A 16572-nucleotide genomic window follows, 5' to 3' on the forward strand; every position below is an offset into this window, starting at 1 on the left:
TCATACCTCCACTTTTATTTGACTACAGTTGTTTAAACATCTTTCATCCTTAACTATGCCAAAGATTTAATCCATAACCACATGCTAACATTTCATTTACTTGTTTATAAAATCCTCCATTAACATCAAATCCTCATATCCTGTTTTAGCTAAACATCTATAATATTTAATACCAAAAATTCCATCCTCCATGTATATAGTTTATTATCATTCTCCTTTCTTTATGTAATTATATCGTATATCATAACATTTTCCCCGTATTAGTTAACATTTAACTGTATATAGTTTTATTTTATTTTTTAATAGTGATAATTATTGTGATTAATAACCTTTGTATATGGTCCAAAAATATTTCTAAACTTCCCTTCTCATATCCAATTATTATTTATCATATCAACTCCACATTATATACATTACTATCATTATCAATTATTATTCAACTATGTCTATTACAAATAAAATTAATTAGGTTTAGCTAATTTTGAATTGTATTCTTCCATCTATCAGCTATATAATTTCCGATGGTCTGCTTGTGAAAGTTGTAATGTGTGGAATCTTTCTCCAAAGAGCCATAGGCAAGCCAAATCGTGTGTGCAGGTGTGCGCGTGTGCGCGCATAAATAGGACAGAAGCAACCTAGAACTAAGGAGAAATTTCCTGACAGTTAGAACAATTAATCAGTGGAACAGAAGTGGCCTCCAGAAGTTGTGAATGCCCCAACACTGGAAGTCTTTAAGAAGATGTTGGATAGCCATTTGTCTGGAACGGTATAGGGCAGGGGGTTGGACTAGAAGACCTCCAAGGTCCCTTCCAACTCTGCTATTGTATTGTATTATATTGTATTGTATTATTTACTTTTTCATCTTTAGGTTCTATAGCCAATATGGTGAATCTCATCACACGGATTATATATTATTTGAATTTTTTTTTAAAAAGAATCCCTCTTCCTAGATATGTCATTCCACAGGGCTGGACTTCAAAAGTTTTAGCATGGGGTTCTCTGCCCCATTGCTGGGTGGGCGTGGCCAGAGCCGACGTGGCGCAGTGGGTAGAGCTGAGCCAGGGAAATAGGTATCTATTTAGTGTTTAGTAAGGGTATGGCTATCTGATGAGAGCTAAATAGCTTGAAATAGATCTATACTAGTCTCCCTTTATTTATTTATCAGCACAAATACAACAACACTAAATACATACCTATTTCCCTGGCTCAGCTGATAAAGGAGGAGGACCTTGTGGCTTAGTGGTTAACACATCTGCCTAAGATGTAATACAGCCCAGGTTCTAATCCCAGTAAGGGTATGGCTAGCTGATGAGAGCTAAATAGCTTGAAATAGATCTATACTAGTCTCCCTTTATTTATTTATCAGCACAAATACAACACGAATGTAACAAAGGCAACAGTAAAAATATTGGGTTTCTGTCTGGATGGTCTCTTGTGACGAGCCGATAGACAGAGAATGGAAGCAGTATGCCTCCTCCCATATTTGGGCATACCAGGGGTTGCAACACTAAATACATACTATATAGTATATATACACTATATATTTATACACACACACACAAACACACAAACACACAAACACATGCATACACACACACACACACTTAGTTACAAATTGGTAAAAGTATCAGGAGTTTTGTATCAGGAATCAGTTTTTGTTTAGATTAGATTAGAAGTTTTTGTTTAGATTAGTTTAGATGGCACATGTTGGCCTTCCCTTCTCCCATAAACAGATAATTTCAAGTTCTCTCAAATCCTTATTTGCCTTGTTCATCCTGAAACATTTTTTGTCTGTTCTTCAAACCAAATTTTGGGAAATCAGAACAAAATGCCTACTGGTTGTTTTCTCACAGTATGGTAACCATGATTCTAAAGAGCCACTCAGTAGTAAGCTTAATTACATTGCTATTTTTCATCTGGAATTCTTGGCACCGTCTTGGGGATTCCAGAAAGCTGGTTAATAATAGCTGACCAGATTTAATATTAGAATGTCATATAGCATTCTTACACAAAATTGCAAACAAGGGTTGTGGTGACTGGGGATTGTAGAAAGGATATTAATTTTTAGGAGTTTCCCATTGTTTACAATATTATTACTCATTTATTTGCATGAGAAAAAAAGAAAAAATTAGTTGCAATAACTTATTTCATTGACAAAATTAATAACGACTTAATCAGTGGTAACTTAATCCATTGACTTATGACCACAATTGAACCCAAAGCTTTGGTTGTTAAGTGAGACATTTGTTAAGTGAGATCTTTGTTTGCCCCACTTTACAACTTTCCTTGCTGCAGTTGTTAAGTGAATCACTGCAGTTGATAAGTTAGTAACATGGCTATTAAGTGAATCTGGCTTCCCCGTTGATTTTGCTTGTCAAAAGTTTGCAAAATGTGGTCACGTGACCTTGGGGCATTGCAATCTTCATAAATAGGAATCGGTTGCCAAGCATCTGAATTTTGATCACAACGTCATGGGAATGCTACAAAAGTTGTAAATGTGGTCATATGAGTAACTTTTTCAGTGCTTTGACAGTAAATGAACTGTCATACCTGTAATGGAGGAGTACCTCAGAGGTGGGTTCCTACCAGTTCGCACCTATTCGGTAGAACCGGTTCGTCAAATCTACCGAACCGGTTAGAAGAGGTTCCACCAGTGGACCCGGAAAGCAGGCCACACCTACAGAAGAGGTTCCAAAAATTTTGGAAACCCACCACTGCTAAAGGGTTAGGGGTGCAAGGATCTTGTAACTTGACAGCTTTAAGACTTGCACGCTTCAATGCCAGAGTTCCTGAGCCAAGGTGACTGGAGGAGGAATTCTGGGAGTTGAAGTCCACAAGTCTTAAAGCTGTCAGGTTTGAAGACCCCTAGTTTTTCTTTCTAAAGGGTTAGGGGTGCAAGGATCTTGTAATTCGACAGCTTTAAGACTTGCGTGCTTCAATGCCAGAGTTTCTGAATAGCTACTTGGACCGACCTAAGTACTAATTCATAATTTCATATCCGGTCACATGGGCGGCAAGCCACTCCCATCCGGTCACATGGGTGGCAAGCCGCTCCCACAAAGGAGGCCACACCCACAGAGTAGGTTCCAACAATTTTTGAAACCCACCACTGGAGTACCTGTAATGTGTGTTCACCAGAAGAAGAATAGGTTTCACCAGGATTTAATTTATGTTGTTGTACGTATTTTTATTTTAATACAATCTGATTAACAATTAAACAGTTTTCATGTGATTTGTGGTACTGAACCAGCTATGATTTCCACTTTAGTCATTGACGATCAGATTTATATTATAGTTGACTATAAATAATAATGCTCTGTCAAGACTTGGAAAAAGGACACTTTGGAGCAGAAATATGACAAAAAAGCAGGGTTTGTATAAACAATTTCCTGTTGATTTTTTCCCCCTTTTGGTTCAGTTATCACTCACATAGCTTGTTCGTTCACAAACAGGTGGAGACTAATCTTCTTTAATATAGAAGTGCAAATTTTGTTTCCAGACTGCAGGGAAAGGTCAGCTATAACTAATAGCAAATTAAATTAATACAGTATATTTACCGTAGTTTCCTCCCCTCCATACTTCTTATAGTAGAACAGATAATTTCAAGTTCTCTCGAATCCTTAGTTGCCCTGTTCATCCTGAAACATTTTTTTTCTGTTCTTCAAACCAAATTTTGGGAAATCAGAAATCAGTTATTTGAAGGTATAATCGAGTTGAGTGCCGAGTATGTGGTTTCATGAATGCAGGGGGCATCTGGGTTAAAGGTTCCCCTTTTCAGATGAGTTGTAACTTTGAGGAATTGCTAAGCAACAAGTCATAAGTCAAGGACTACCTGTAGTAATGGTACCTCTTCAGAGCCATTGCTTGTGTACTGTATTGCTATCACTACTTTTTTCTAATTGGGTAATGATAGCAATAGCACTTAGACTTACCGCTTCACAGTGCTTTTCAGCCCTCTCTAAGCGGTTTACAAATTATCTTGGCCCCCCCAACAATCTGGGTCCTCATTTTACCCAACTAAACCGCGTCGCTAAAACCGTGATGTCATCAACACGGCGACAACAGCGCGGAGACAACAGCGTGGAGACCGAAGGGCGCTTTACAACAGCGCGTCGACAGAAAGCCGATTTAACTTAAGGTAAGGTTTAGGGTTAGGTTTAGGGTTAGGTTTAGGGTTTTACCCACCTCGGAAGGATGGAAGGCTGAGTCAACCTTGAGCCTGGTGAGATTTGAACCGCCAAATTGCAGGCAGCCAGAAGTAGCCTGCAGTACTGCACTCTAACCACTGCGCCACCACGGCTCATGATATTTTTTAGTGGTGGAGTACCACTGTTGGATTCTAATATCAAGTAAGATTCAAGTGCTAGAATACGTTTTTGGATTTGGGGGTTTTGTACTGCAATGCTCAATTTGTTTTCAATATGTTATGCTCAATGGAATATTCACTGCAGTACATTGTTTATAATGTGAAGTGTCAAAGCAATTTTGCCAAAGCAATTTTCATCTCTGCGGGGAGAAACTTGACATCATTAGTCGTGCTTTTTTTTACTGTACAATTACTATTAACACCCTACTGTGTCTCATTATATTTGGCTATTCGTTGAACTTTTGTAATATTCCGTTTGAAAATAGGTGAATCTGAGCTGTGGCTACATATTAATCTTCATCATTTTAATTTATTGTTATTGATTACAGAATTAACCTAATAGTATTTTTGAAACTATTAGACTAAATTGTTATTTGAAAATGTCACTACAATTCTAAAAATGCCCCCATCACATGATTAAGCAATATACTTAAAGCTGAATATCCGAGCCAAGGTGGCGCAGTGGTTAGAGTGCAGTACTGCAGGCCACTTCAGCTGACTGTTACCTGCAGTTCGGCGGTTCAAATCTCACCGGCTCAGGGTTGACTCAGCCTTCCATCCTTCCGAGGTGGGTGAAATGAGGTCCCAGACTGTGGGGGCGATATGCTGACTCTGTAAAGCGCTTAGAGAGGGCTGAAAGCCCTATGAAGCGGTATATAAGTCTAACTGCTATTGCTGTAATACAACATTGATTTAATTTGATCTAAGCAATTTGAACAAAAAAAAAACATCTGATGAACTCTATTTTAAATATGAAAATGGCAACAAATCACATTGCTTTTTCTATAAATATATAAAGATTAAAACCTCCGGCGATGACGCAAAAATGAAAATGGCAAAATTGGTGCTAGGGAGAAACTTCACTATTTAAAAAAAAAAAAAAATCTCTACTGGCTCATTTTTTTAAACCTAAGCTTAAAACAATCTATATAAATTCCATATACATATTTTTCCAAGGATGAAAAAAAAAGCTATTTTTCCTTAATGGCTTTCTGAAATAGTAGTGGACCGAGGTGGCGCAGTGGTTAGGGTGCAGTACTGCAGGCCACTTCAGCTGACTGTTATCTGCAGTTCAGCGGTTCAAATCTCACCGGCTCAGGGTTGACTCAGCCTTCCATCCTTCCGAAGTGGGAGAAATGAGGACCCAGACTGTGGGGGTGATATGCTGACTCTGTAAACCGCTTAGAGAGGGCTGAAAGCCCTATGAAGCGGTATATAAGTCTAACTGCTATTGCTATTGTAAATATGACTTCTCTCCTTTAATGCCTTTTGACTTTTTATGTATTCCGTATGAAATATTCCTTTCTTTTTAATAGTTAGGAAATGCATGAACAAAACATACATTTGGCAACAGATTCATACAAATCCTAAAGGGAATATATATGAGACAAATTTATTTTTAGATGCCATGATCAGACTAATAGTTATGAGACCAGGCATATCTTTCCTTGTCTGAGGATTTTTTTTTGTTTTTGTTGTTGACAACATACTAGATTGGATCAAAAGATTTCATATTAATGCTAGCTTTCTTAAAATAGAAGAGACTTTAAAAAAAAACAAAAATCTTATATTTGTCTTTTAGTTTGTTCGTTTGTTTGCAGTTTTGGAATTTTCCATAGCTTACCAGCATTTCCTTTTTGGTAATTTTGGTAAAAAGGTGTCATAGGGGGTCCCCTTTTTGATTATAAATTTGTTACAGGAAATAAATTATAGGTGCTTAATTTGGTTCACCGACAAAAGGGCGAACGACAAAACTGCGCCCGACTAAACCGCGGTGACAAAACCGCGTGTTCTAAAGCGCTCCGACAAATGAGCGCTGAATCGCGCCGACAACAGCACGGCGACAGAAGCGCGCTGTAAAACTAAACCTAACCCTAAACCTAACCCCTAACCCTAAACGTAACCCTAAACGTAACCCTAAGCGTAACGCTAAACCTAACCCTAAATCTAACCCTAAACGTAAGGCTAAACGTAACGCTAAACCTAACCCTAAACCTAATCCTAAACGTAAGGCTAAACGTAACGCTAAACCTAACCCTAAACCTAATCCTAAACCTAACCTTTACCTTAAGTAAAATCGGCTTTCTGTCGACGCGCTGTTGTAAAGCGCCCTTCTGTCTCCGCGCTGTTGTCGCCGTGTTGATGACGTCGCGGTTTTAGCGACGCGGTTTAGTCGGGCGCGGTTTTGTCGTTCGCCCTTTTGTCGGGTCACGGCTTAATTTAGTATTAGAGAAAATTATAACTTGCCATGTAATTTGTAGTTCTGATTCTTCCTTGCCCCGCTTTTTTTTGTTCTGCTTGCGATGTGCACTGTGCAAAACAAACTAACTAAAACCAGAGGAAAAAACCCCAATACATCTGGAATAAAAAATATTTTTAAAATCTGATAGCTAAGACCCGAATCTTATGGTATGCTTGCATGCATGACTTGTTAAGGTCAGAAATTGCATTAATCAAACATGAAGTTCAGAAGCCGGTTTTCATAAATAGCAACAACATCCTGAAACAACATTATCAGACTGCAGGCATATTCATTGTCGTAATCTTGCCAAATAATGAAGAGGTTGTGCGTGGTCTTGTTGATCCATTAGGAAATAAAGCCACTTTAATGGTCACAGAATGGAAATACCTTAATTACATGATGGGCACATTGCAAGTAACTCATCGTGACCCTTTTTCATTTCTACAGTAGAGCATTGCAAAACATTCTGTTCATAGATGGAACATTTGTAAACGTTGAGGTTATTTCATTCCTCTTCGGGTCCATGCTATTCAGTGGTGGGTTTCAAAAATTGTTCGAACCTACTCTGTGGGTGTGGCCTCCTTTGTGGGAGTGGCTTGCCACCCATGTGACCCGATGGGAGTGGCTTGCCACCCATGTGACCGGATATGAAGATGCCGACGACACTTGTCAGAACCACCTTAAATGACCTCACACACAGCACTGGCATGCATAAGAATAGGATGTAAACTTGTTTTTTAAAAGGCATCTTTGGTTTGCGTTAAAACAACGTCAACACACGCAATGTTCTGATTGCACCACAAACGCAGTAGTCATCCTTACCTTTCACAGAGGCACTGAGTTTTATAAATAGGAGCATGATAGTGTAGAATCATCATATCCAAGGACCAGTGGTGGGTTTCAAAAAATTTTGGAGCCTCTTCTGTAGGTGTGGCCTGCTTTCCAAAGAGAGTCAGAGCGGACCGGACAATGCCGACTGGTGGCTCCTCGGAGGAGGGCCTTCTCTGTAGCTGCTCCGACCCTGTGGAACGACCTACCCGTAGAGATCCGGACCCTCCCCACTCTCTCGGCCTTCCGAAAAGCCACTAAAACCTGGCTATTCCGGCAGGCCTGGGGCTGTTGACTTCATGAATGAGGTCCAGCTCCGCCCAGATGGAGTGTACGGTACGTTATTTGTCAATTGTTTCTTTTTAAATTGTTTCTTTTATTTTAACTCCTTATTTTAACTTGTTTCTGTAAGCTGCCCGGGATTGGGCGGCATATAAATTTATTAAAAATTAAAATTAAAGATGGAACTTGGACCTTGAAATTGTTAATATCAGAGTATGAAAAGACTACCCTTTTTTGGGGGGTATCTTGTAAATTGCTTCTGCTGTACTTTCTTAAAACTTTTATCTCTTTAAGCACATTTGTTTGGTAAAAAAAAAAAAAATCCAAGGTGAGACCAATTAGTATTCCAGATATGATATATTCATCTTCACCAACTCTTGAGAACAGAAATGGGCCAATACCACCTTCCGTTGGCATAGGAGAGGCTAAAATGCTGGTTATTGTCTGTTATGTTACAGAGACAAGCCTATTCTTCTCTTCCAGTTGTTATGATTTTCATCATAAGAATGACTGGATGGTGCAGCAAGGACAAACAGTACCTTTTGGAGACCATGGTAAAACAAATAGTTTTTAATGTTCTTCACAATTTTTGGGCCTGTTTGTTCTCAGGCGTTAGAGATTTACTGTTATCTTCACAACAACGTGTGAGGTAAGATAGGTTGGGAGATAACGATTAGCTCAAGAGGAAGTATTTACATTTTTAGTAACGGGGGTGGTAGTTTTGGAGGAAGCTAAACATGGATAAAATAAATGGATTTTTCTGGATTCAAACTGGACTTCACTTTGTTGTTGGCAGTTGTCAAAAAGTGTAGTACAATCTCTCTTCATTTCTGAAGGGAATTTTTGGAATGTTATAGAGGTAAATTGAAAGAAATTTGAAAAGAGAAACCGAAGCATCGTGTCTAAATCACATTGCCCGAGATCATTGCCCACAAGGTGCCCTCGTTTTCTGAATTTTGGCATTGAATTGGTTTTCACCTGGCAAAGTATTGAGAATATCTAAATTACTTTTGGGGAAAATGTGCAAGGATCTTGTAACTTGACAGCTTTAAGACTTGCGTGCTTCAATGCCAGAGTTTCTGAATAGCTACTTGGACCGACCTAAGTACTAATTCATAATTTCATATTCGGTCACACGGGCGGCAAGCCACTCCCATCCGGTCACATGTGTGGCAAGCCACTCCCACAAAGGAGGCCACACCCACAGAGTAGGTTCCAACAATTTTTGAAACCCACTTAAGTAGATGCCAACTTAATGGAACATAACCATTATGAGCATTTCAGTTGATGAAAGGAGTCTTGTGCTCCTGATAATTTTATTTTGATTGTGTGAGTAAGACAGAGTACTTCTTGGATATGTATTATGAAGAACTTGCCTGGCCGTAGTAAATTTTTGATCACAGACTTGAATTTTCACAGAACCATAGTGGACACTAATACGAGAATTCTTTAAAGTATGGTCCCATTCACTTCATGTTGTCACTAGATGAGGATAAATGATGATGAACTGAATGGCGTTTAGAACTGGGGAAATAATTATTGCCCCAGCAGAGCGTTTAAATGAATACAAATTACTTGTATCTTTGGTACAGAAGATGATATAATGCATCCAACTCTGCAGATGTTTATATATTATTGCCCACATTATAATTTAATGTATTTAATAATGTTAATGATGTTTTATAGTAATCAAAAAGGAACTTCAATTGCTATGTATATGGAATTGCTCAGGATGTGCAGAACGTATGATAAATTTCTTGTAAAATGTTAATTAAACCTGATGATAAAAGAGAAAATGCTGGCAGTCCTCTGGGATTGGGCGGCCTATAAATTTAAATAATGATGATAATAATAATAATAATAATAATAATAATAATAATAATAATAATAATAATAATACGTTACAATGTCCTAGGCCCCTGGGTGGGGCCCGACTAGTAACCAATGCCAAATCCGGCGAAACAACTGGCCGCTGTGATACAATTGTATAATAATAATAATAATAATAATAATAATAATAATAATAATAATAATAATAATGATAATAATAATAATAATGATAATAATAATAATAATAACAATAATAACAATAATGATGATAATAATAATAATATCATCCATTGGAATTTGTGCAAAAATTATAATATTAAAACAGCAACAAACTGGTGGGAACATCAGCCTGAAAAAGTCACCGAAAATCAGATGGTCAAGATCTTGTGGGATTTCCGTATACAAACCGACAAAATGCTGGCGCATAATACACCAGACATCACACTGGTTGAGAAAAACAAGGTCACAATCATAGAGATCGCAATACCAGGGGATAGCAGGGTCGACGAGAAGGAACCTGAAAAAATCGCAAGATACCAGGACTTAAAAATCGAAATTCAACGACTATGGCACAAACCAGCAGTGGTAATTCCAGTGGTCATAGGCACACTGGGTGCTATTCCAAAAGCACTGGAATTACATTTGAAACAGTTAAAAATTGACAAAAATCCCCATCGGTCAAATGCAAAAAGCCGCACTGCTCGGGTCTGCACGCATATTACGAAAATACGTTACGGCGTCCTAGGCCCCTGGGTGGGGCCCGACTAGTAACCAATGCCAAATCCGGCGAAACAACTGGCCGCTGTGATACAATTGTATAATAATAATCATAATAATAATGTGGGTGGGGCCCGACTAGTAACCAATGCCAAATCCGGCAAAACAACTGGCCGCTGTGATACAATCGTATAATAATAATAATAATACTTTTTACTTTTATTTGTTTTAGAACGACAGTTGAGTTCGTCAATGGCCGCATCCAACGCCCTCACTTCCACCGTCAGTAAAGAACTTGTAGAACTGCAGCATCTCATTCAGTTCCCGGAGGAAGTTGCTAGTATCCTGATGGAGCAGGAGCTGGAGCTTTACAGAAAAGTATTGCCGATTGACTACCTCTGCTTCTTAACCAGAGATCTGGGGAATGCGGAATGCCGGAACAAACTTGCATCCGTCAAAGCCACTTTTCTCTCTGTCCCGGATGGGGAACAGAGTGCTGTTGAAAATTTGATGACACGGTTCAATGAGGTAGGTGGAGGATTTTGGTTATCTTCTGCATGTTGTTTATATGTTTTTTTTAAGGACAGCTTGAATGGGTCTCAAGTGAAGAGAGCATTCCCCTTTGATGAACTTTTCAGACTGGCTTTATATGAACGCACATTTGTGAAGCAATATAGCAATAGCAATAGCAGTTAGACTTATATACCGCTTCATAGGCCTTTCAGGCCTCTCTAAGCGGTTTACAGAGAGTCAGCATATTGCCCCCAACAATCTGGGTCCTCATTTTACCCACCTCGGAAGGATGGAAGGCTGAGTCAACCCTGAGCCGGTGAGATTTGAACCGCTGAACTGCTGATCTAGCAGTAGCCTGCAGTGCTGCATTTAACCACTGCAGTGCTGCAGTGCTGCATTTAACCACTGCGCCACCTTGGCTCTTGATGTAGCTGCCATTTTATTTATTTATTTATTTATTATTTATTATTTTTAGTTTTTATTATTATTTTTTATGAGTAAAAGAAAAATACAACAGCCAATAGATTGCAAAAGACAATACAACATCCGCCACTGTTTTGCTTTACATTTGACTACGTTTCGAGACATTTCCATAATAACGAAATCGTTATAGACATCAAGAGTTAGGCATCTTCTTCCCTCCCTCCCTCTTTCCTTCCCTCGTTTCTTCTCTGCCACTCCCCTTCCTTCCCTCCCTCCTTCTCTCCTTCCCTCCTTCCTTCCCTCCTAAGAGCCAAGGTGGCGCAGTGGTTAAATGCAGCACTGCAGGCTACTGCTAGATCAGCAGGTCAGCGGTTCAAATCTCACCGGCTCAGGGTTGACTCAGCCTTCCATCCTTCCGAGGTGGGTGAAATGAGGACCCAGATTGTTGGGGGCAACATGCTGACTCTCTGTAAACCGCTTAGAGAGGCCTGAAAGGCCTATGAAGCGGTATATAAGTCTACTGCTATTGCTATTGCTATATTGCTTCACAAATGTGCGTTCATATAAAGCCACGCCCAGACTTCTTACTTACGTTTCTGTTTCCAAAAAAGACTCATTGGCTGACCTGTTACCATGCCTATTCATTGGCTGACCTCGTTGCCATGTCCTCTTCCAGTCAGTCCCCAATGGCTGACCTGTGGCTATGTCCTATTCCAGTTCATGAATACTCTGACAAATGCTGCATTCTAACCACTGTGCCACCAGGGCTCATAGTGGTGGCATAAAGCATAGTTTGCTTTAGTTTGGCCAGCTTACTATCTACAGGTGAAGACCCATAAAAGAAACTACTTTGAAGTAACATAGCATGTCTTTCTTGGTTTTTGAAGCCTGACGTAAACTGTATGTTGAGTATTGGGTTGAATATTTTTTAGAGAATGAAGGACAGTGTTTAATAGTTAGACCATGGTTCACTAGAACCATGGTTCTTGCCCGAGGAAGTTTATAATTGCCAATCCTTTTTTATTAAAAAAATTTTTTAATTTTAATTTGAAACAAGTACAACATCTTTCTTTACATCTATAGAAAGTGTATCAGTTGATCACAAATAAACTTTGATACATCTCCTCCACAGTCAACAAATATAACTCATATTAACTCAAGCATTTTAACTCAGCTATTCATACATATCACCATCGTCATATATCCATTTTCATTTGACTGTAATTATTATTTAAAAATATTAATAAAGGTAATAATCTTAAACAATACATGCCCACACCAGTGGGAAAAGAAAAAAACCAAAAAGAAAAAGCAAAAAAAATAATAATGCAAAAATAAAACAAAAAGGACAAAAAGGACAAAAGACAAGGCAGGAAAGAAAAAAGAAAAAAGAAAAAAAAGGAACACAGGTATCTATTATAAAAAAGAAAAAGTATATCAGCTGGTTACAACATGCTTTGGTGCATCTCTTCCCTTAACTCATATTAATTCAAATATTAATTTAATATAATTGCCAATCCTGATCTTCTAACAAGTAGAGTGATTGTAAAAATGGACTGGATTGTTGCAGAGAGCTTATAATTTAATTGCTCGACCATTTTGTTAGGGAGTAAAGATAGTTTTCCTAATAACTTGAAAAGAATACAAAGCAAGCATTTCTAAACTCTTTTAACAGATTCTACGTATTCATTTATAATCCCCCATCCAAAGCACTTTCATGTACTATACTTGTTCTTAAGGAAATAGTGTTGTTTTTCTTTCAAAGCAAACTTGAAACTTATTTTCTGTCTAATTTATTTGAGCGTGACTGAAATCCAACAGTGCAATTAGCAAGTGTATAACATATACTGCTGTGCAGTTTTCCTGAGCTGAATCAGGATGTGATTATAGTGTAATACGGTAGTGAGATAATTTAGTCGCATAATAGGTACATGATTCAAGGTACAATGGAACTGGCATTGTTGCTCAAAATGGCTAAATGTGTATTAGGTTCTATTATAATAACCACAGAATCGTGTATATTATTAGAATTATTGGCTACCTAGTGAATAGGTAGCCAATAGGCTGAGTCAACCTTGAGCTGGTGAGATTAGAACTGCTGAACTGCAGATAACAGTCAGTTGAAGTGGCCTGCAGTTTTATATAAATCTACGTTGTATGGCAGTAGAGTGCTTAGGATTTGTTTTGTATTTAAATCTGCAAAATCATCATCATACAGTACATCAAAAATATCCTGGTCAAAATATGAGTAAATAGCAATAGCAATAGCAGTTATATACTGCTTCATAGGGCTTTCAGCCCTCTCTAAGCGGTTTACAGAGTCGGCATATCGCCCCCACAGTCTGGGTCCTCATTTCACCCACCTCGGAAGGATGGAAGGCTGAGTCAACCTTGAGCCGGTGAGATTTGAACCACTGAACTGCTGAACTAGCAGTCAGCTGAAGTAGCAATAGCAATAGCAGTTAGACTTATATACCACTTCATAGAGCTTTCAGCCCTCTCTAAGCGGTTTACAGAGTCGGCATATCGCCCCCACAGTCTGGGTCCTCATTTCACCCACCTCGGAAGGATGGAAGGCTGAGTCAACCTTGAGCCGGTGAGATTTGAACCACTGAACTGCTGAACTAGCAGTCAGCTGAAGTAGCAATAGCAATACCAGTTAGACTTATATACCACTTCATAGAGCTTTCAGCCCTCTCTAAGCGGTTTACAGAGTCGGCATATCGCCCCCACAGTCTGGGTCCTCATTTCACCCACCTCGGAAGGATGGAAGGCTGAGTCAACCTTGAGCCGGTGAGATTTGAACCACTGAACTGCTGAACTAGCAGTCAGCTGAAGTAGCAATAGCAATAGCAGTTAGACTTATATACCACTTCATAGAGCTTTCAGCCCTCTCTAAGCGGTTTACAGAGTCGGCATATCGCCCCCACAGTCTGGGTCCTCATTTCACCCACCTCGGAAGGATGGAAGGCTGAGTCAACCTTGAGCCGGTGAGATTTGAACCACTGAACTGCTGAACTAGCAGTCAGCTGAAGTAGCAATAGCAATAGCAGTTAGACTTATATACCACTTCATAGAGCTTTCAGCCCTCTCTAAGCGGTTTACAGAGTCGGCATATCGCCCCCACAGTCTGGGTCCTCATTTCACCCACCTCGGAAGGATGGAAGGCTGAGTCAACCTTGAGCCGGTGAGATTTGAACCACTGAACTGCTGAACTAGCAGTCAGCTGAAGTAGCAATAGCAATAGCAGTTAGACTTATATACCACTTCATAGAGCTTTCAGCCATCTCTAAGCGGTTTACAGAGTCAGCATATCGCCCCCACAGTCTGGGTCCTCATTTCACCCACCTCGGAAGGATGGAAGGCTGAGTCAACCTTGAGCCGGTGAGATTTGAACCACTGAACTGCTGAACTAGCAGTCAGCTGAAGTAGCAATAGCAATAGCAGTTAGACTTATATACCACTTCATAGAGCTTTCAGCCCTCTCTAAGCGGTTTACAGAGTCGGCATATCGCCCCCACAGTCTGGGTCCTCATTTCACCCACCTCGGAAGGATGGAAGGCTGAGTCAACCTTGAGCCGGTGAGATTTGAACCGCTGAACTGCTGAACTAGCAGTCAGCTGAAGTAGCAATAGCAATAGCAGTTAGACTTATATACCGCTTCATAGGGCTTTCAGCCCTCTCTAAGCGGTTTACAGAGTCAGCATATCGCCCCCACAGTCTGGGTCCTCATTTTACCCACCTCGGAAGGATGGAAGGCTGAGTCAACCTTGAGCCAGTGAGATTAGAACCGCTGAACTGCAGATAACAGTCAGTTGAAGTGGCCTGCAGTACTGCACCCTAATCACTGCGCCAACAAGAAGAACAAGAAAAGAAAAAAGAAAGAAATACCTATATAACAAGATCAGAAAATTAGTGGCTTGCCTAGAATGCTCTTCAAAATATCCATATACCCTTATGCAGATATTATTATATCTGGGGAAAGAAAGATTCCAGAGAGAAGAGTCATGTTTTGGTTGGCCAAAAAATGTAACTGCTTTCTGGCATTGCCTGTAAAAATAATTCACTATATTTATATTGTGGGAGCCAGAATGAATTTCTAGATGACAGACTCTTGATACTTAATGGAAGAAAAGTATTTCATACCTCAGACTCGCCCACAATTATTTCTTGCAAATTCTCCACTAAGTAACAGCATTTTATTATATGCGTTAGCACTTTGATTGCTTAATAGCTTTTATTCTCTGAGAAAAGAACTTTTGGATTGATGCGGCTAAACATTCATCTTACAAGTTGAACTCTTTGGAGTTGTGTAATTTAACTTGATTATCAAATCAATGTGTAAAGGCCTTAGAGTCCTAGTGTGGTTGACCATGAAATATAAAAACATTGTAAGACAGTTTTATGTGTTAAGTGAAACTGGCTTCTTGTAAAAAAATCTTTGCTTAGATTAAAAAGGAATAGTCAATATTTTCAGTCCCTTTTAGAAGGAAATAATATCTACGAATGTAGAGATAGGATTTTTACAACAAGCTAATCTAGACGGCATACTAAAAAGCAGAGACATCACCCTGCCAACAAAAGTGCGTGTAGTCAAGGCTATGATTGTCCCAGTTGCAATGGATGGCTGTGAAAGTTGGACCATAAGAGAAGCTGAACATCGAAGAATTGAGGCCTTTGAACTATGGTGCTGGAGAAGACTCCTGCGAGTCCCTTGGACTGCAAATAACAATAGCAATAGCATTTAGACTTATATACCGCTTCATAGGGCTTTCAGCCCTCTCTAAGCGGTTTACAGAATCAGCATATCGCCCCCAACAACAATCCGGGTCCTCATTTCACCCACCTCGGAAGGATGGAAGGCTGAGTCAACCTTGAGCCGGTGAGATTTGAACCGCTGAACTGCAGATAACAGTCAGCTGAAGTGGCCTGCAGTACTGCACCCTAACCACTGCGCCACCTCGGCTCTTGTGATCAAAGTGATCAAACCGGTCAATCCTAGAGGAGATCAACCCTGGCTGCTCTTTAGAAGGCCAGATCCTGAAGGTGAAACTCAAAGACTTTGGCCACCTAATGAGAAGGAAGGACTCACTGGAGAAGAGCCTCATGCTGGGAACGATGGAGGGCAAAAGAAGAAGGGAGCGACAGAGAATGAGGTGGCTGGATGGAGTCACCGAAGCAGTCGTCGTGAGCTTAAATGGACTCCAGGAGATGGTAGAGGACAGGAAGGCCTGGAGGAACGTTGTCCATGGGGTCACAATGAGTCAGACACAGGGGTGGGTTGCTAATCCCGTTCCAACCGGTTCGGTTGGAACGGGGCCGGCGGCGTCCTCGTGCACGCGCGCAGTTCACGCATGCGTCTTAGCGCCTG

The 16572-nt window shown here is 39.9% G+C and overlaps 1 protein-coding gene across 2 annotated transcripts in view; it reads left to right on the top strand.

Annotated features, from left to right (window-relative positions):
* PLCE1 (phospholipase C epsilon 1) overlaps nt 1–16572 on the top strand; it is a 131376-nt gene that overhangs the window by 26476 nt on the left and 88328 nt on the right. For both annotated transcript variants that reach the window (XM_087702600.1, XM_087702601.1), the window contains exon 3: nt 10498–10793. In XM_087702600.1, the coding sequence (XP_087558726.1) occupies nt 10498–10793 (296 nt within the window). The remainder of the gene's footprint in view (nt 1–10497; nt 10794–16572) is intronic.

This window comes from Thamnophis sirtalis, unplaced genomic scaffold (assembly GCF_051295495.1).
Source record: "Thamnophis sirtalis isolate CommonGarterSnake01/CBP01778 unplaced genomic scaffold, rThaSir2_p1.2 scaffold_15, whole genome shotgun sequence".
Classification (NCBI taxonomy): Eukaryota; Metazoa; Chordata; class Lepidosauria; order Squamata; family Natricidae; genus Thamnophis; species Thamnophis sirtalis.